This window comes from Ranitomeya variabilis, chromosome 7, assembly GCF_051348905.1.
Source record: "Ranitomeya variabilis isolate aRanVar5 chromosome 7, aRanVar5.hap1, whole genome shotgun sequence".
In the NCBI taxonomy this organism is placed as follows: Eukaryota; Metazoa; Chordata; class Amphibia; order Anura; family Dendrobatidae; genus Ranitomeya; species Ranitomeya variabilis.
The window spans coordinates 81132738-81150701 of NC_135238.1; the positions used below are offsets into that span (position 1 = coordinate 81132738).

At 42.7% G+C, this 17964-nt stretch overlaps 1 protein-coding gene across 5 annotated transcripts in view; it reads left to right on the forward strand.

Moving 5' to 3' along the window:
- The window catches only part of MYO1B (myosin IB), a 275911-nt gene that overhangs the window by 104303 nt on the left and 153644 nt on the right, over positions 1-17964 (forward strand). For all 5 annotated transcript variants that reach the window (XM_077275371.1, XM_077275373.1, XM_077275375.1 and 2 more), the window contains exons 5-7: positions 14501-14605; positions 15388-15434; positions 17339-17402. In XM_077275371.1, coding sequence (XP_077131486.1) covers positions 14501-14605; positions 15388-15434; positions 17339-17402 — 216 coding nt within the window. The remainder of the gene's footprint in view (positions 1-14500; positions 14606-15387; positions 15435-17338; positions 17403-17964) is intronic.

The window sequence follows — 17964 nt, forward strand, 5'->3', positions numbered from 1 at the left end:
TATGAAACCTATCTTAGCGCCTGCCGATGCTGTCCCTCATCATCCAGAAGATACCCTTCGGTCGCCGTGTCAAGCCTCTCCGGTCCTGCCAACACCCACCGCTTCAGGGAGGCGCAGGAGGCAAAGGACCCCATACTCTCCGAAGTCGCTGTCTGCTTCCAGCCGCAGTGTCCAAGAAGGAAAAAGAAAGTCACGGCGCCGCCCTCCTCATAAGTCTCGCAGCCCAGCGCGAGACTTCCACCGCCAGCGTCATGACAGAGCGCCGACCGCCTCATCTGAAGTGGCCGGGATGTCTTCAACACACCGCAGCCGTAAAAGCGCTGCGGTGTCATTGGATTATACAACAGCGGTGGCTTCTGCAGCTGCAGTCCAGACCACCGGGAGGACCCCCTGTCGTCACACTCAGAAGAGGATGAAGAAACGCCGCTTACAGCAGCTTCCCATATGAGCTTGCCCAACATGGAGGGCTTGAGCTCCAGCTGCTGTATGGAGCAGAGAAACGACCAGCATTCATCGAGGGGTGAGACTTTCAATGTTCCTTTGTCTGTCCAACACTCACATTTAAAAGACATCATAAAGAAAGTGTTAGCTGAAACTTTAAGAGAAGCTATTCCCCCCCCCCCTTGCTGTCACATCAGCTGTACACATCAGCTGTACACAGTGCTGCAATTTCTGACAATTCATCAGCTAGCACTGCCCCTGTTAACCCTTTTAAAGAAGCTCTGACATGCGAGCTGTCTCCCTTAGCATTCCATTTAAGCCCTTCTGTTAAAGAGCTTATTTGGAATAATCATTATGTTGATATTTTTTCTTTACTGCCTAGAAAGGACCAGCTTTTCAAAATTCGAAAAGAAGGATGAGAAAGCTGATTCAGATGAATTTAAATGCACCAACTTTAAATCTTTCAACAACTGGGTGCAAGCTTTTTCTATTTTTGCTGCAGTTTTGGGTGAAAAATCTCCCCATCTCTGCAACAAGTTATTTCAGCCCCCTTCTAGTTCAAGTAAATGCGGTGTTTGTTTCGCTTTCAACGATTCCTTTTGTAAGTGGAACAACAACTGTAGATTCCGCCATGAATGCTCGTTCTGTGGTAACTCACACCCTATGTCTAAATGTTTTAAGTAACAAGCAGGTCAACAGTCCTCAGGTAAGGAGCCTAATTCAAAAAGCACAGACGCCAGTGATTCTGGCAAACATGTCAGTACGGCTAAGCAAATATCCCGACCAGGGGACCAGTGAGCTGCTTTTTAATGGTTTTTCTGAATGATTTTTTATCCCACAATTTAAAGGGGCGGGTTGTTCTGTTGTTCCTAATTTACCCTCTTTAAAGGCTCACCCTGAGGCAGCTAGGGATAAAATTATTAATGAAATTCAATTAGGCAGAGTTTCAGGCCCTTTTTTAACCCCGCCGTTTGTTAATTTCCGTGTATCACCATTGGGTATTGTGCCAAAAAAAAAAAAAAAAAAAAAAAAGATGAGGGCTCTTTCCGGCTAATTCACCACTTATCATATCCTCTGGGTTCATCCATGAACGATGAAGTGGACAAGGCTTTATGCTCCGTGTCCTATTCATCTTTTGATTCTGCATTAGAAATCCTCAAGAAATTTGGTTTTAATGCTTTATTGTCCAAGTCAGATATTAAGTCTGCTTTTAGACTCCTTCCTGTTCACCCGTGCGGTTTTAATTCTTTAGGTTTTTATTTTGATGACTGCTTCTTTTTTTTTTTTTTTTTTTTTTTTTTTTGATAAGTGCCTGCCAATGGGCTTTTCTTTGTCATGTTCGTATTTTGAAAGTTTTTCTTCCTTTCTTCATTGGGTTTTATAAACTTATTGTAAGGATGCAGGTATCCTCCATTACTTAGATGATTTTTTGTTTATCGGTCCTTATGGTTCCTCAATATGCGAAGATCCCCTCAATAAATTTATCCAAATGTGTGAGCACTTCGGTGTTCCTATTGCTCATAGAAAAACAGTTGGTCCGTCTAGATCCCTCGAGTTTCTGGGAATCACTCTTGATTATCAAAAAATGGAATCTGACTTCCTGATGAGGAACTTTTTAAACTGCGCATTGCGTTATCAAATTTTTTAGCCAAGAACAAGGTCACTCTTAAGGAAATTCAATCATTGTTAGGTCTATTGAATTTTGCGGTTTGTGTCATTCCTATAGGTCGGGCTTTTTGCACAAGTTTATAGGATGCCACTTAAGGTGTATCTTCACCTCATTCGCATGATAGTATCCGTTCTGATCTAAAGGAAGACGCTAGAATTTGGCTCTCCTTTTTGTCAGAGCATAACGGCAGATCTTTGTGGCAGTCATTCTTTGTCTCTGGCGATTCTTTTCCCTTTCTTTTCGCAGCGGATACCCAGTGTGGCTAAAGTATTTTATTTGACTCCCATTGGATGTCCATCCTGTGGCCAAAAAGTTGGGTGTCTAAGAAAGTAACTTCAAACGTAATGATGTTGGAACTTTTTTTCTATTTTTGCAGGAATATTAATTTGGGGATCACTAATGCAGAATTCCAGGATTTTACTCCTTTCCACTAACCAGGCAGTAGTTGTTTTTTTTTTTTTTTTTTTTTTCTATCAACACGTTATCTTCTAAAAATACTTTTGCTGACAGAATTTTGAGACAATTGGTCTTACAATGCCTGAAAGCAAAGTTGGGAAAGAGCAAATTTTTTTTCCATAACTGACTCTTTACAAAATCGTCAGTGGTCGAATTTTTTCCTGCAGGTTCCCAACGTGGGTTCGGAAGGACCCTCTTTCAATTTGGGACATGATTGCACTCTGATACAGTATTTTATAAAAAAAATGGTTATCTAATAGATCATGGGCTGACTATTCCGCTGCATTGCTGAATTGGAACAATTTTTGCAACCTACATTATTTTGACCCAACAGTTTCTAATCCGGTAGCAGCACTAAAGTTTGCTGAATCTATAGTACAAAACGGTTTGTCTTACTATGCAATAGCGAAATGCCAAGCAGGAGTTTAATTTTTCCTTAAACTTTCTGGCAGTATTGCTTTAACTAATCTTTTTCCAGTAAAGCAGTTTTTAAAAAGCTTTAGGAAAACCAATTTTATACCTGACTCGAGACGACCTATTTCCCTGTCTTTATTGAAAGAATTGTGCTCCTGTCTCATCCACGTTTGTGTAAATTTTAAGGAAGCTTTATTATTTAGCTCTATTTTTTCCCTGTCCTTTTTTGGAGCACTTCGCGTTGGTGAGGTGGTTTCTGTTAAGAAATCGGAGCCTTCGGGACTCATGATTTCGGATGTCCAGATTCATGAGTAGTTTTTTTTTTAATTTTATTTATAAGAAAATGAAAGACAGATTAATTAGGCAGGGGATCTAGGTTGAAAATTAACGCGATCCATGTCTCTATCATTTGCCCTGTTGATAACATGGCAAATTGGATTAAGGTCAGACCTATGGGACAGGGCTCATTATTCATTCATAGGGATTTTTCTCCGGTTACTGTCTTCCAATTTAATTTTGTCCTAAAGAAATGTTTAAGCTTTTTGGGTAAAAAACACCTTAAAATCACATCTCATTCGTTTAGAATCGGAGCAGCTACGGAGGCCTCTAGGGCCGGGCTTTACAATTCAGGGATAAAGGACATGATCTGTATGACTATTAATTATTGGTTTTCTTTCAGGTCCGCTAGTCATTTGGATAGTCGGACATTCTTTTATCTTCTGGGCCAGGAAGAGGGCCAGCCAACGATCTTATACTGAAAATTTATCCTTTAATCCTTCTGATATTCAGGTCTGGTGGCATGGAGTTCGCGGCTTGAAATGGCATTGCCTGGTTGCTGAAGTGAAGAAATGGCTAATTAAATTTCCTTCCCCTGATTTAATTATATTTCATGTAGCTGGGAATGATCTGGGAATGATCTCGGGAAAATCAGGACTCTTGACTTATTATCGGCCATTCGATCCGATATTATTTATCTTAAGCAAATTCTGCCTGATTCAAACTTCGTTTTTTCAAGATTATTCCCAGACTTTTGTGGCACGACAATCAATTTTCTTTTTTAGATAATATCCGGAGAAGGGTCAATAAATCCATGGAAAAAAATTTTTTTCTTTTAATTTCAGGGTTTTCATTCCGGCATTTGGATTTGGAGGGTTTTTCACTGGGCCTTTATAGGCTTGATTTGGATCATTTATCTGATATTGGCCTTGATATTTTTAATTTGGACTTACAAACTATCATTAAAAAAATGGCTGTGTGGTTTGGGGGGGGCCATGTCTCGCTGAGTCATGGCCTTGTGGGAAAATCACCCATGTCTGGGTGGATTGGTTTATTGGAAAAGTTTGGTACTTTGGTTTTATAATTTATGGAGTTTATTTATTGGTGATTAATTAATTTATGTAACCCTAAATAAACTACACGGCCATTTTTATCCACAATTAAAGCGTTTTGTGTTTTTATTGTATGAATGGGTTCTATGAGGCCATGTTAGCCCCCCCGCGTAAACCTGAAAGAAATATAGCGGGGGTCTCATGGCCTCATGGACCCTGTCATTTAATATGGCTTTCTGTCAGAAGAAAGGTCAAATAAAGGTCAGGTCAGTCATCTCTGAAAGTGTGACACTGGTTTTATCCAGTTTTTTCTGGTATGTTTGGTGCCTATTGTAACGGTTTTCTATTGGCTGTAAGCAGCTTTGCCGCTCTTTTTTTGAATATATAAACACCTGTTTTGTGGTATCTGGTCATTCTGTCAGCGGAAGAAGATAAAGAAGACCCCACCCTCCCTCCCCTGAATTCTTGTAATTTTACTGTCGTGTAGTTTACTTGTGGGAAAATCACCCATGTCTGGGTGGATTGGTTTATTGGAAAAGTTTGGTACTTTGGTTTTATAATTTATGGAGTTTATTTATTGGTGATTAATTAATTTATGTAACCCTAAATAAACTACACGGCCATTTTTATCCACAATTAAAGCGTTTTGTGTTTTTATTGTATGAATGGGTTCTATGAGGCCATGATTCCAGCAAATTTTGCACTCAAAAGGTCAAATGGCGCTCCTTCCCTTTTAAGCCCTGCCATGCGCCCAAATAGTAGTTTTCCCCCCACATGAGGTATCTGCGTGCTCTGGCGAAATCGCACAACAAATTTTGGGGTCCATTGTCTTCTGTTACCCTTTGTGAAAAAAAAAAGTGGGATCCAAAGTAAAAAAAAATTTGTGAAAGAAAAGTGAAATGTCTTTTTTTTTGTTTCCTCCTTCCATGTTTCAGTGAAGCACCTAAAGGGTTAATAAACCTCTTGAATGTGGTTTTAAGTAGAGATGAGCAAATATCTTCCGGTCCCTCCTTATTAGGCAAGCTATAGCGCTTATCAAATAAGCTGCATCGGGAATTCGGCTAACTGGAGTGCTGCAGATGATCAGCTGTTCCGAGCCGCAGCTGCATGTGTTGCGGCTGTGTCACAGTCACAACACATGCATGGAGAGCTTTTTATTGGGCTCTCCATGCATCTGTTGTGCCGGTCACACTGCCGCGACACATGCAGCTGCAGCTCGGTTGCCGATGCAGCTTATTCGGTAAGCGCTATAGCTTGCCGGATAAGGAGGGAGCCAAAGGTATTAGCTCATCTCAAGATTTGAGCACCTTGAGGGGTGCAGTTTTTAGAATGGTCTCACTTCTGGGTATTCTGGGTCATATAGACCCCTTTAAAGTCCCTTAAAATGTGATGTGTGTCCCCCCCCCCAAAAAAAGTCTTTGTAAATTTTGTTGTAAAAATGAGAAATTGCTAGTCAAGCTTTAACCCTTTTATAACTTCCTAACAAAAAATACCTTTTAAAAATTTGTGCTGATGTAAAGTAGACATGTGGGAAATGTTGTTTATTAATTACTTTGTGTGATATGGCTCTCTGATTTAGGAGCATAAAAATTAAAAGTTTGAAAATTGCTACATTTTCCAAATTTTCACCAAATTTCATTTTTTTTCCCCCACAAATAATCATGAGTCCTATCGAAGATATTTTACCTCTATCGTGAAGTACAACATGTCACGAAAAAAACAATCTCCGAATCACTGGGATCCGTTAAAGTGTTGCAGATAGTGACAGTCAGAATTGTAAAATTTGTCCTGGTCATGAAGGTGCAAACAGCCTTAGGAGCTAAAGGGGTTAAAGGTGCACGGCATGCACTGACCACTACAAGAGCCGTAGCGCACCAGCGGCACGAGTGACCTGACGTCCCACAGCACCCATGGTGCAAAGCTGAGCCCCCATGACTGCAGGCCACACCACCCCATGCACACCACCACAGCAGCAATGGCCACCACACAGCACCAACACCAAGTGAAAGGAGCTGAAAAACCCTCGCCTTTCACACGTTCTCAAAGTGAGCTGAGCGCAATACCCTGCAGTACTCCTCGTGCAGTGTCCTGCTAATTATAAACGCCTGGGCCAAGTAACACAGAAAGAGGGGACGGCCACGTAATACACCATAGCTGGAGACAATGACATGGACCCCACATCCAAACCTTAAACATTGATCTATAGTGGCTCAGCAAAAAATTACAAAACTGAACATGTTTCTTAGTTGTTTAAGGTTCTGATCAGACTGCATGAAGCCCACTGCCACATTATGGCGTACATCTTAGTGGGTCACTTATGGTACTGTAAAGGAACAGCGCCATGAGGTCACCGGTGCTGAAGTGATTGTCAGCAGGGGTAGAAACAGACATCCCAGCACTCATGCTGCAAGTCAAAGATCCCGTGACCCCAGGCAAACCCATCAGTGGGTGCCTTGTCCTTAAGGTTTGGCACCATGCCAGGAATCCATTGAGGTCATCAGTCAACCGGCGCCCACATATACATTAGTGTCGGCCTTGCCCATCAACATTGTTGGGTGTGGCTGCCATCAGTCTGTATATGGGCGACTTCAGCCGCTGCAGTAGAGGCCAAAATAATCTCAAACATTTTTCTAAACTTACTCTGGTTATGATAGCATGGGACCCTACATTTTTCTTAGTGCCCCATTGTAACCGGTTACGTCCCTGGTATATTCAGTATGTGATATTGTACTTTATCACATTTTTTTCTGATATAATTTCAGTGGACCCTATTTGTCACAACTGGTAAATCTCAGTCACTCTCTATGATCTTTTACGTTTTTAAAAATAAAATTACATTGGTTTGATCTAACTGCTAACAATTCCTCAAGTACCTCTATGTATGTTATGTACATTTCATGCTCGTATGTTACAATTTCCCATTTGTGCACATATTAATAGAGTACCAGAGGGGTCCTGGCACATCAGAGAGTAGCTGGAACCACTTCTGTTTAGCAGAATGGTGAGGGTCGTGAAAGGGACTCCTCAAGATATCTTAATTAAAAAGTGAGGGGAATTAAGATAAATTACCATCTAAAAAGCTCTTTAACTAGAAGTCTGCTGTATTCTTTGTTCAGCCTTCCGCAACTAGCCGCTATGGTCTCCATACTTTGCTGCAGCCAAATGTGGTGACACATCTGTTTTAGATTCTGGCAGCTGTAATAGAGATAGTGTATGTGATGTGAAGAACGGCACCGGAACTTTTTTGAACTGATCCCTTTTAACTTTTACTACTCTGCATATAATTGCGATTAAAAATATCCTACCATGTAATGTCTCCATCGCCTATGCAGTCCTATGTATCTCCAAGGTTACAGACTACAAAAGAACCCTGTGTACTCTGATCCTGCTATCATGTGTTACTCTTCCGTCTGCCCCTTCATTTGTCACAGACTGACAGAATGGAGAAGATGATGAAGTTTCTTTTCTCCTCAGCCGAGAAACTCTGTCTCTGCTCTGTCTCTGCTCTGTCTCTGCTCTGACTCTGCTCTGACTCTGCTCTGACTCTGCTCTGACTCTGCTCTGACTCTGCTCTGACTCTGCTCTGACTCTGCTCTGACTCTGCTCTGACTCTGCTCTGACTCTGCTCTCTCAAATCGTCACGATTCTCTCAGCTTCGAGAAAATATAGTGGTGAGACCTTAGCCTTAAAATGCTTGACCGCTGCAGTAGCTGTGGATCATGGATCTTTTTAGTTGTTGTTGGGCAGCTAGATAGAAAAAAAAAAAAGCCTTGGAGGTAGCTGCTCTACACAGGCTGCCTAAATTCAATTGCTGTGTAACAATGTAGGCAATAGTTGGCACCTAGCCCTCGCTATAAACTAGGACTATTCTGCTGTATGAAAAATCAGATATTGCTATAGAATATTGTAACAGATGGAATGTAATACTTTTTTTTTCTTTTTTAGAGATTAGATATTGCTCTTCCACATTTACAGAGCATGCACACAAGATATGCTATCTGACTTAACTGCTAAATTTTTCTGATCACAAAATATTTTGACATAGAAATTAAATTTAGGAATTTTATTTCAAAAGGAATCAGAAATGTTTTAATGGGAATACCAACTTGCTTAGAAGTCAAATGCCACAAATTCTTCACTTAATCTAGGTAGACTGCAGACTAGCCATACCTAGCCGTGGAAGTGAGTAACTGCCTAGTTATCTGGCAGATCATTATTTGCTTTATCTGCTTTGGATTGGTCTAGTGCAGCAACATGTCAAAGCTACACTATATCACGGTTATTTGTAAATTCCCTTTTCTTATCTGTAATTTTATTTTAGCTTGGTCGGAGTTAGGCTGTGTGCACACGTTCCGAATTTGTTTGCGTTTTTTGCTCGTTTTTCGCAACCAAAACGCTTAAACACATACATATGCATCCCATCATTTATAATGGTTTCCGCAATTTTTGTGCATATGTTGCGTATTTTTCTGCGAAAAAAACGCATGCGGAGAAATACACAGCATGTTCATTTATTTTGTGGATTTTAAGCGGATTTCCCAATATATTATTGCATTGGGTACCCCCGGAAAAAAAACGTGAAAATCCGCACAAAAAACGCGCAACATGCGCTATAAAAACGCAGGCAGAATTTCTGCGGAAAACCTCAGGATTTTATCAGGAAATTTCTGCATACTTTCCGGACGTGTGCACATACCCTGACTTGTAGAGGAACATCTGTAAGCACTTTCAGAATATCCAAAGCCTCTTAATGCAGCAGTAGGACACCTCTGATTAGGGCTCTGTTCACATATCGTTTTCAGCATCGTCACGGTTTATGTGTGAAGCCCTGCAAAATGTGGTATGGACGTCGCATCCAAGACAGCGACACCGACTCTAATGATGTAAACAGCATTCGGGCTTATTCACACATCAGTGCTTGGTCAGTATGTTGCATCAGTGTTTCTAAGCCGAAATCGGGAGTTGAGTTTAGAGATAAAATATAATTCAAAGATTGACACTTATTCTGTGCTTCGGAGACACTACGGTTTTGACATACAAATGCTGATGTGTGAATAAAGCCTAAGTGTGCTCTGCGGTACATAATTTTGTGACCTATACGCCTAATGATGCTGGCGCCAGATGTAGTTGGCTATTATGTACAGTAGATTTTTTTATTTGTGGATTAAATTGGAGAAAAACTCCTTCATAGACTTTATAGTTTTACTTTTGTCTGTCCTAATATGTCATTTAGCGGTGGCTGACCCCTATGGATACTCTTGCTGGAGGTAATGGCAGTGGCTGGCCCCTGTGGATACACTTGCTGGAGGTAGTTGCGGTGGTTGACTCCTATGCATACTCTTGCTGGAGGTAGTGGCGGTGGCTGACTCCTATTGATACTTTTGCTGGATGTAGTGGCAGTGGCTGACCCCTGTGGATACTCTTGCTGGAGGAAGTGGCGGTGGCTGACCCCTGTGGATACTCTTGCTGGAGGTAGTGGCGGTGGCTTGCCCATATGGATACTCTTGATGGAGGTAGTGGCGGTGGCTTGCCCCTATGGATACTCTTGCTGGAGGTAGTGGCGTTGGCTGACCCCTGTGGATACTCTTGCTGGAGGTAGTGGCGGTGGCTGGCCCCTGTGGATACGCTTGTTGGAGGTAGTGGTGGTGGCTGACCCCTGTGAATACTCTTGCTGGAGGTAGTGGCGGTGGCTGACCCCTGTGAATACTCTTGCTTGGAGTAGTGGCAGTGGCTGACCCCTGTGGATAGTCTTGCTGCAGGTAGTAACGTTGGCTGACCCCTGTGGATACTCTTGCTGGAGGTAGTGGTGGTGGCTGACCCCTGTGGATACGCTTGTTGGAGGTATTGGCGGTGGCAGACCCCTGTGAATACTCTTGCTGGAGGTAGTGGCGGTGGCTGACCCCTGTGAATACACTTACTGGAGCTAGTGGTGGTGGCTGACCCCTGTGGATACATTTACTGGAGGTAGTGGCGGTGACTGACCCCTGTGAATACACTTGCTGGAGGTAGTGGTGGTGGCTGACCCCTGTGGATACGCTTGCTGGAGGTAGTGGCGGTGGCTGACCCCTGTGGATACGCTTGCTGGAAGTAGTGGTGGTGGCAGACCCCTGTGAATACTCTTGGTGGAGGTAGTGGCAGTGGCTGACCCCTGTGGATACTCTTGCTGGAGGTAGTGGCGGTGGCTGACCCCTGTGAATACTCTTGCTTCGAGTAGTGGCAGTGGCTGACCCCTGTGGATACTCTTGCTGGAGGTAGTGGCGGTGGCTGACCCCTGTGGATACTCTTGCTGGAGGTAGTGGCGGTGGCTGACCCCTGTGAATACTCTTGCTTGGAGGTAGTGGCGGTGGCTGACCCCTGTGGATAGTCTTGCTGGAGGTAGTAGCGTTGGCTGACCCCTGTGGATACTCTTGCTGGAGGTAGTGGCTGACCCCTGTGGATACGCTTGCTGGAGGTAGTGGCGGTGGCCTACCCCTGTGGATACTCTTGCTGGGGGTAGTAGCGGTGGCTGACCCCTGTGAATACACTTGCTGGAGGTAGTGGTGGTGGCTGACCCCTGTGGATACACTTGATGGAGGTAGTGGCGGTGGCTAACCCCTGTGGATACACTTGCTGGAGGTAGTGGTGGTGGCTGACCCCTGTGAATACACTTGCTGGAGGTAGTGGCGGTGGCCTACCCCTGTGGATACTCTTGCTGGAGGTAGTGGCGGTGGCTGAATCAAAGCCCAAGCTCAGCAACCCTTACATGTGTGTCATATAAGCACCCACCCTGTCTCTGAATTCAGTAGTCAAAGTATTCTAAGTTAGTAAATTCTTGTGTAGTTTAATATGTGAATGTGTTAGAGACATTATAGTAGAAAAATGGTAGGACATGTTTAATGAACATGATTAATTCTTATTATTTAAATATATTGAACTTGGGAAGTAAATGAGCCTTTTTTATTCCAAGTGCAGTGGTGTCCCTTTCCCTTACCCGTACATTTATTTTTCAACCCACTGGCAGAACTCCCTGTTGTCTGTGATGTCTTTGTTGCAGTATTGGGGCAGCACAGAGGACTTCAGCATTGTGTACATATTCTTCTATCATGTGCAGCATGGTTTACATCTTGATTTCCGGGAGTGTTGGTGAATTGGGCGAATCATGGATAAAACCGCTCCGTGTGGAGGCGCCCAGCAGCCAATTATATTCAAGCTTTCACTTTCTCTGAAACAGGTTGAAAAATATGTGATTTGATTGGTTGCTCTGGACAACACTGACACTGTTTCATAGGTAAGAACCAATCTTTCCTGTCAGCTTTACCACTGGGGTCTGGCAGCCATCTTTCTCCTACATGGAGCAGAAGTCCATGATGATTTGTGAGCAGAGAGTGTAGCAGGCAAAATGGTCACCTATAGGCTGTCTCTGGGGAGCTACGAAGACTGACTTATTTATACAGGGATAGCTTCCGAAAACGTGCCCCTCGCTTACCTCACAAATAACTTCACAAGCATAAGGCACTTATATTTACCCAGACTGGAGTGGGCACCACAAGCCTGGCGGCACCTGCCCCGGCTGGTCTAGTGAGACGTTGGCCCTGCTAGCCAGCTGTGTACACTGGGAGACGGGGGCTGACATATCATTGGTGCAGCCACAGAGGGGCCCAAGAGGTAAGGGGGCCCACTATCCCCTCCATAGCAGACGTATTGTGCATTATGAGCTCTTGGGCTGTAAAGGGCCCATATACTGTTCTTGCACAGGGGCCACTTCTGTCTGTTATCCGCTAGTGCTTATTCCTAAACCTGTGGTCCAGGGGGCACATACCCATGATACAACCTGTGCACAAGGGCCCCTGAGGTAAGGGGGCCACCTTCCATCTCCAAAAAAGCAAGCAGCGTCTGTGAGACATGGAAAGGGAGCGCTGTAATGATCTATCTAATATATGTATCTCGTTATCGTGGTCGCGGTGTTTTAATGCTTACATTTGCTTTATCTGCAGCCTTCTTTGCATCCAGGTTGGTGTGTTTTCCTCCTGGCGGAACAGATAACAGCGGCTCTCTATCTTTGTGTAAAGCGCCTTGTTTTGTTGTGCTGGTAACCATTATCGTGGCTTCCTGGTGTGAGCAGGGCTCTATGATGGCTTCTCCAGACAATGCTTCATGCTGCAACAATGTTATCTCTTACAATATTTCATGTTTGTCCTCTTTGTCTGCTCTTCTTGTTTGGAAATATTGATACTTTTTTTTTCTTTTATGATCAACCCTCTAACATATAATATTGATTTGCTTAAAATGAAGATTGCATGCATGAAACTACGTTAGTCTACTTACAAAATCTATATTTATATATTCATATTTTTTTTTATTACTTTTGCTATGTAATCTTAACATTTTGTTTTGAGTTGCATTTATTTTGAATCAAACCGTATACTGAGAGCCTCCTGCCATTGCTGCTGCCTGTTAACAGGGAGACGGGCGCATTTTACGGTTTATTCACTCTGCGCAATGTGCATCATTAAATGAGCGCCAACTGGACACGTGTGCTGGTCAGCGGTCATTTAGCAGCCGGTTTACACAGGTTGACCTCACTTCAGGTGTGAGCTGAACTATCTGTCACACATGTGTAGTACGCATGAGCTGTCATTGTTCTCGGCAGCACAGGTCCTGTTTACACAGGACAAACTGCTGTCAACATTTTTGTGCAAATGAAAAAACCTTTCTCCCGATGAATGAACATTTTACTCGTTCATCGGGTGATCATCAGCCAATTAACACTATTCGTAGGTTTGCTCATGTACGATAATCGCGCTGTGTAATGCACCTCCACACAGTTTGTAGTGAACATTGTATATAAAAAAAATTTATGTATATTCTCCAATTTACAGGGAAAGATAGGACTGCACGTACAACAACACATGTTCTCTTTAAAGCTGTCATAGTCCTAACATGTCACCCATCTTTTCCTTCTACATGGCTGGCCAGGGATCGCTACGTGTACCTCTTTTCAAATTGTAGTTCACAATATTCCGCAACATCTTGGCGAGAAGTTAGATATTGGATCATATACGAAGGGCGTTCAGTAATTTATCTACCTGATTATGAAAACAACATTTTCAGACAAAACTCAACTTACAACTTTTCAAAGTAATCCCCCTTAACTTCAACACCCATATTCCACTTTGCCTTCAGTGATCGGATGCCCTCAGAACAGAAGGAGACTTCTAGCTGCTGCAAGAGCCCTGTTACTACCTCTTCAACTGCGTTACCAGGAAATCTTTGCTCATTCAGGAATGTCTTCACATTGTGAATCTGCCAGGTCTGGACTGTAGGGTGTATGGTTAAGCTCCGTGAAGCCACATTCCCTGATAGGCCTTTGCAGCAGCACACCGGATTCTTTTCTTCCATTGTAAGGAATGGAAATGCTGAACAAAGTTTCCAATCCCTCACTTTCTCTGTAGAGCTGCAGAGTACTGCACTTGCCATCCTTTCATCAGATTGAATTACTACTGTGTCTGTTGCATTTCCAGCCATGTCAAAATCTAAAAATAGAAACCAGAAAATCACATTGTGTGATTCTTAAATAATTAAATTGCATTTTCTTGCATGAAATAAGTATTTGATCACAGACCAACCAGCAAGAAATCTGTCTCTCACAGATCTGTTATTTTCCCCACTGTATGTGGCAAGAAAATGGAAAACTGCACAAAATGAATTAAATCTGTACTAAATCCATAAAGCCAAGAATTTACAAAGAGACTTAGCTGGTATTAACTTGCGGTTAAATTAGGATTTGTCTCGCTATCATCGCTGGTCTGTGTTTGTAACTACTTGTTGAGCCTCATACGAGCACATGTTGTAGCATTTCTGTGGCTGCCATTCACATATAATATATGGATTCTCCTGCTGATGTAGTGCGACTCTTCATTCTGGGCAGCGGGAGTTGGGTAATCTCCGGCATTTGTACCCTCACAAGGGCACATAGACAGTGGGGTGTCATTACAAGACAACCCAGGGGGGTCTGACTTTAGGTGCAGGATTTAGGATCTCATTGAATGCATGTCTGTGGGACCATGTTTGTTCCTGTTGACTTCACACCACTGATCTTCTGTTCACACAGGCGTTTTTGCTGTAACGCACATGTCCGTTTTACTGGCAGCTTATAATTGCATATATACAGTATAAATATGTGTAACCTAGGCCTCCGCATGTTGTCTTTCAGAGGCCAGCAAGTTGGTTATGTCTTATGTAGCTGCCGTCTGTGGGAAAGGGGCTGAAGTTAATCAAGTGAAGGAACAGCTCTTGCAGTCGAATCCAGTTTTGGAAGGTAAAGACCCCAATCTCGTTTACATTTTGCTCCTAAGCTTTAGTCCTGATTATGTGAAGCCTAGATGCACTCAGATTTTGTATGACACTAATATAAACGCAGTTAAGGCTACTTTTACACTTGCCGTGTTTTTTGCGGCCCGTTATTGCGGGCCTTTTTTGCGGGCTGTATCGCTGCAATTTTCATGGTCTGCCGCAATAATGGACCCCAAAAAACTTGCAGATCACCGTTTTGGGGTTTCCAATACTATGGAAATAGTATTGGGGAAAGAAAGGCGTTCCGCTAAACCGGAAGTCACGGTGCACCGCAAAAACAAACTTCCATTGTTTTTGCGTCCCCATTGGTTTTCAATGAGGGCCATGTCCGTAAGCCGTGTAAAAGATTGAGCAGGTTCGATCTTTTTTCACAGCCGTAAATACGGCCCTCACGTCCATATGGCGCACTGTGAAATTATTGCATCCTGTTTTTGCGGCCACATAGAAATCTTTTGGGGCCACAAACACGGGCCGCAAAACAATGGTATGTGTAAAAGAAGCCTAAGATTTGGTAAAGATCACAATAGGTTAAACCCATATATATGTAACATACATAGGGTTAATAAACTGCTTATATCACCAATTAGACTGTTATGTACGTATATTTGCTGAAAATTACCAGTGCGTTTTTCTACCCTTGTGGTCTTGTAGACTGGTTTATGGTTGTCCATAGTTGCAGATTGCAAACATATGTTACTAAGCAATTGTAAAATGTTGTATAACACTTAATTTGCTTTTTATTAACAGCATTTGGAAATGCAAAAACTGTGCGGAATGACAACTCTTCCAGATTTGTAAGTATCTGTTCCTTTCTCGCGCATTCTTGTTCTTAGCCTTGTTTGCCCTATTCTAGATGTCTCCTGCTACAGAGTAGCCGACTTGTATCAGATCACATTCTTGGTGACGGTGACCTTGTGTAACACTGTTCACTCCCTAAACAACATTGAGCAATAATTCAACATTGTCTGATGCTATATTACGGTGAAACATGAATGCTCCCAAATCACTGTTGTTGGTAACGTTTCTGTATTTCCATATAAACCTTCCAATGAAAACTATTAATTATAGAAAGTGTTTATTGCTGCAGAATGTGGCCTTTTCTTTTTCACATAGGCATTATCCTCTCCCATATTACCAATTTCGTACCTGGCCAGGGAACCCTCCACATTCCCAGAAGAATTCGGTCTTATCCCAGCAAGTAAATGGCTGGCAGCGCCATAGGGCGGGCGGGATAGGGGAACGCCACTGCTCTCGGAGCAAGCCCAGCTCTAGGGTTACTGCCTATATTAGGAGGAATGCACATACTCGATTATTGCAAATCATTAACAGAAAAAATATGTAACGGGACCTGTTCTGTGTACGATTTTAAAGATCGTTATAATTGATTGAAATTCTTTGCCATTGTGCCTCAGTATCTGTGTGTAATATGTCAACACCATGCGGTGATATATTTCTCATTATATGGAAATCACTCCTTACAATGCTCCGAAGGATAATTGTTCTTGAACCACAATCCTTCTTGAAGTGGTCATCTTCGAATCCTAGATGATCTTTTTTTAAAACCAATGTCACAGGCTGAGATCTATATACTTCCTCCCATATTCAGCTTCAGGAAATGTTGCATTCTTACCTTTAAGGAATATAACACATATTTTGGAGATTATTCATTGGTTGAAAAACCCTTTAGTTTTCCACCCCCAGAAAAGTGTTCATGCTGGTTATTTAACATCCCTTCCTGCTGAAGGGAGTTGGTCTGATCTCTGTATATAAGCGGGCAGTCTCGCCAGCCATGTATGACACTTGGTGTGGCATCTGTCCTGGTTCAGTTCTGCTTACTGTTACCAAACGGGGACCTGACAAATGCTACTCTTTTTATACATCCTCAAAAATGGGTAACGTTTGGTATGGAGGGATTAGTAAGATGATACGAGGTGGTAGATTAATTATATATGAGCTAAAATTATATTACAGTGAAACACACTTTTTATATCAAGGGTCCACTCTCCGTGCCATGCAACCATCAATGCCAGTGCTTGCTTGCTTCTGGTCAGTGTTGCTTTGGTACAGAAGAAAGTGGTTGTTCTCTGCATTATCCACGTTGTTCTGGTGCAGAGATTGGAGTGCCATCATTTGAAGACAACTGTTATGTTCTGTTCTTTACAGGACCTGGAAGACGCATAGGAGGGACATATTGGCTGATCGCTCTTAGTACCACCAGTCACAGTACACTCATTGTTTAAAAAGGGACACTGGGTGTCCTGCCACTGGAGAGCACTTGCTGGCTCAAATAGAAGACCATCGGGTGATACCCTTTTGGGTGCTAAAGAAAGTAATAGGAAGGTGCTGACCTGAGCACAAACACAGCTCCTATGAACGCTGCCCCTTACATGGGGGATGATCTCCTCCAGGATAGTTGACCAATTTAGAAGATAGCACAATATTGGGCCGCACTGGTGTAATGAAGAATCCTTAGGACCAAGATGAGCTGAATGGTTCAACTGATCTTAGTCCTAAGGATTCTTCATTACACCAGCGCAGCCCAATATTGGGTTATCGTCTAAATTGGTCATTTAGTCAGGCTTGTCAGCATGCAGTTGTTTTGCATCTGATTTTCACGCAAAGTCCATGTGAACTTGTGAAACACAAATGCTTTTTACTTTGAAAATGCTTTATATGTTTTTGTGTATAACTTTTTTAGGGCAAATACATGGATATTGAATTTGATTTCAAGGGAGACCCACTTGGTGGAGTGATAAGTAACTGTAAGTACAGCTATTAATAAATAAGGGTCACCTAAATATGTGTGTGTTTGTATGTATGTGTGTGTGGCAGGAGTAGGATTTGATTTGGGAAATTCAGGTTGTGGAATTTACAGTACTTGAAAATGGCCTGTCAGCATATGCTAATTATGCATTAAGGGTTAACTTTGAACTTTGCAACTGTGTTGGGTATTCTAATACTATATTCCTTATTATGTGTGTATATGTATAATATAATATATTATAATTTTGTCCAGTGAATGATCATATGGAGTGGCATGTATCCCAAATCGGTTTTGTTGCTAAAAGCAGATGGATCCTGTCACGACTCTGTTTTCGGGTGTCCCAGGACCATGGCCTCCTTTCCTGTCCGTACAGCTAGGGGTGCCCTAGCTCGCTTGTTCCCCGAAATACTTCTGATGGTGAAGACGCCAGGGCCACGTACCTGGTCTTAGCTCTTGAATCCGCCCTCAGCCTGTACCGTTCCCCCACCAAGGGAAGAAAGAAATTATCACACACTCAAAACCTAGCAACAGTCACCGATAAATCCACCAAACGTCTTCTC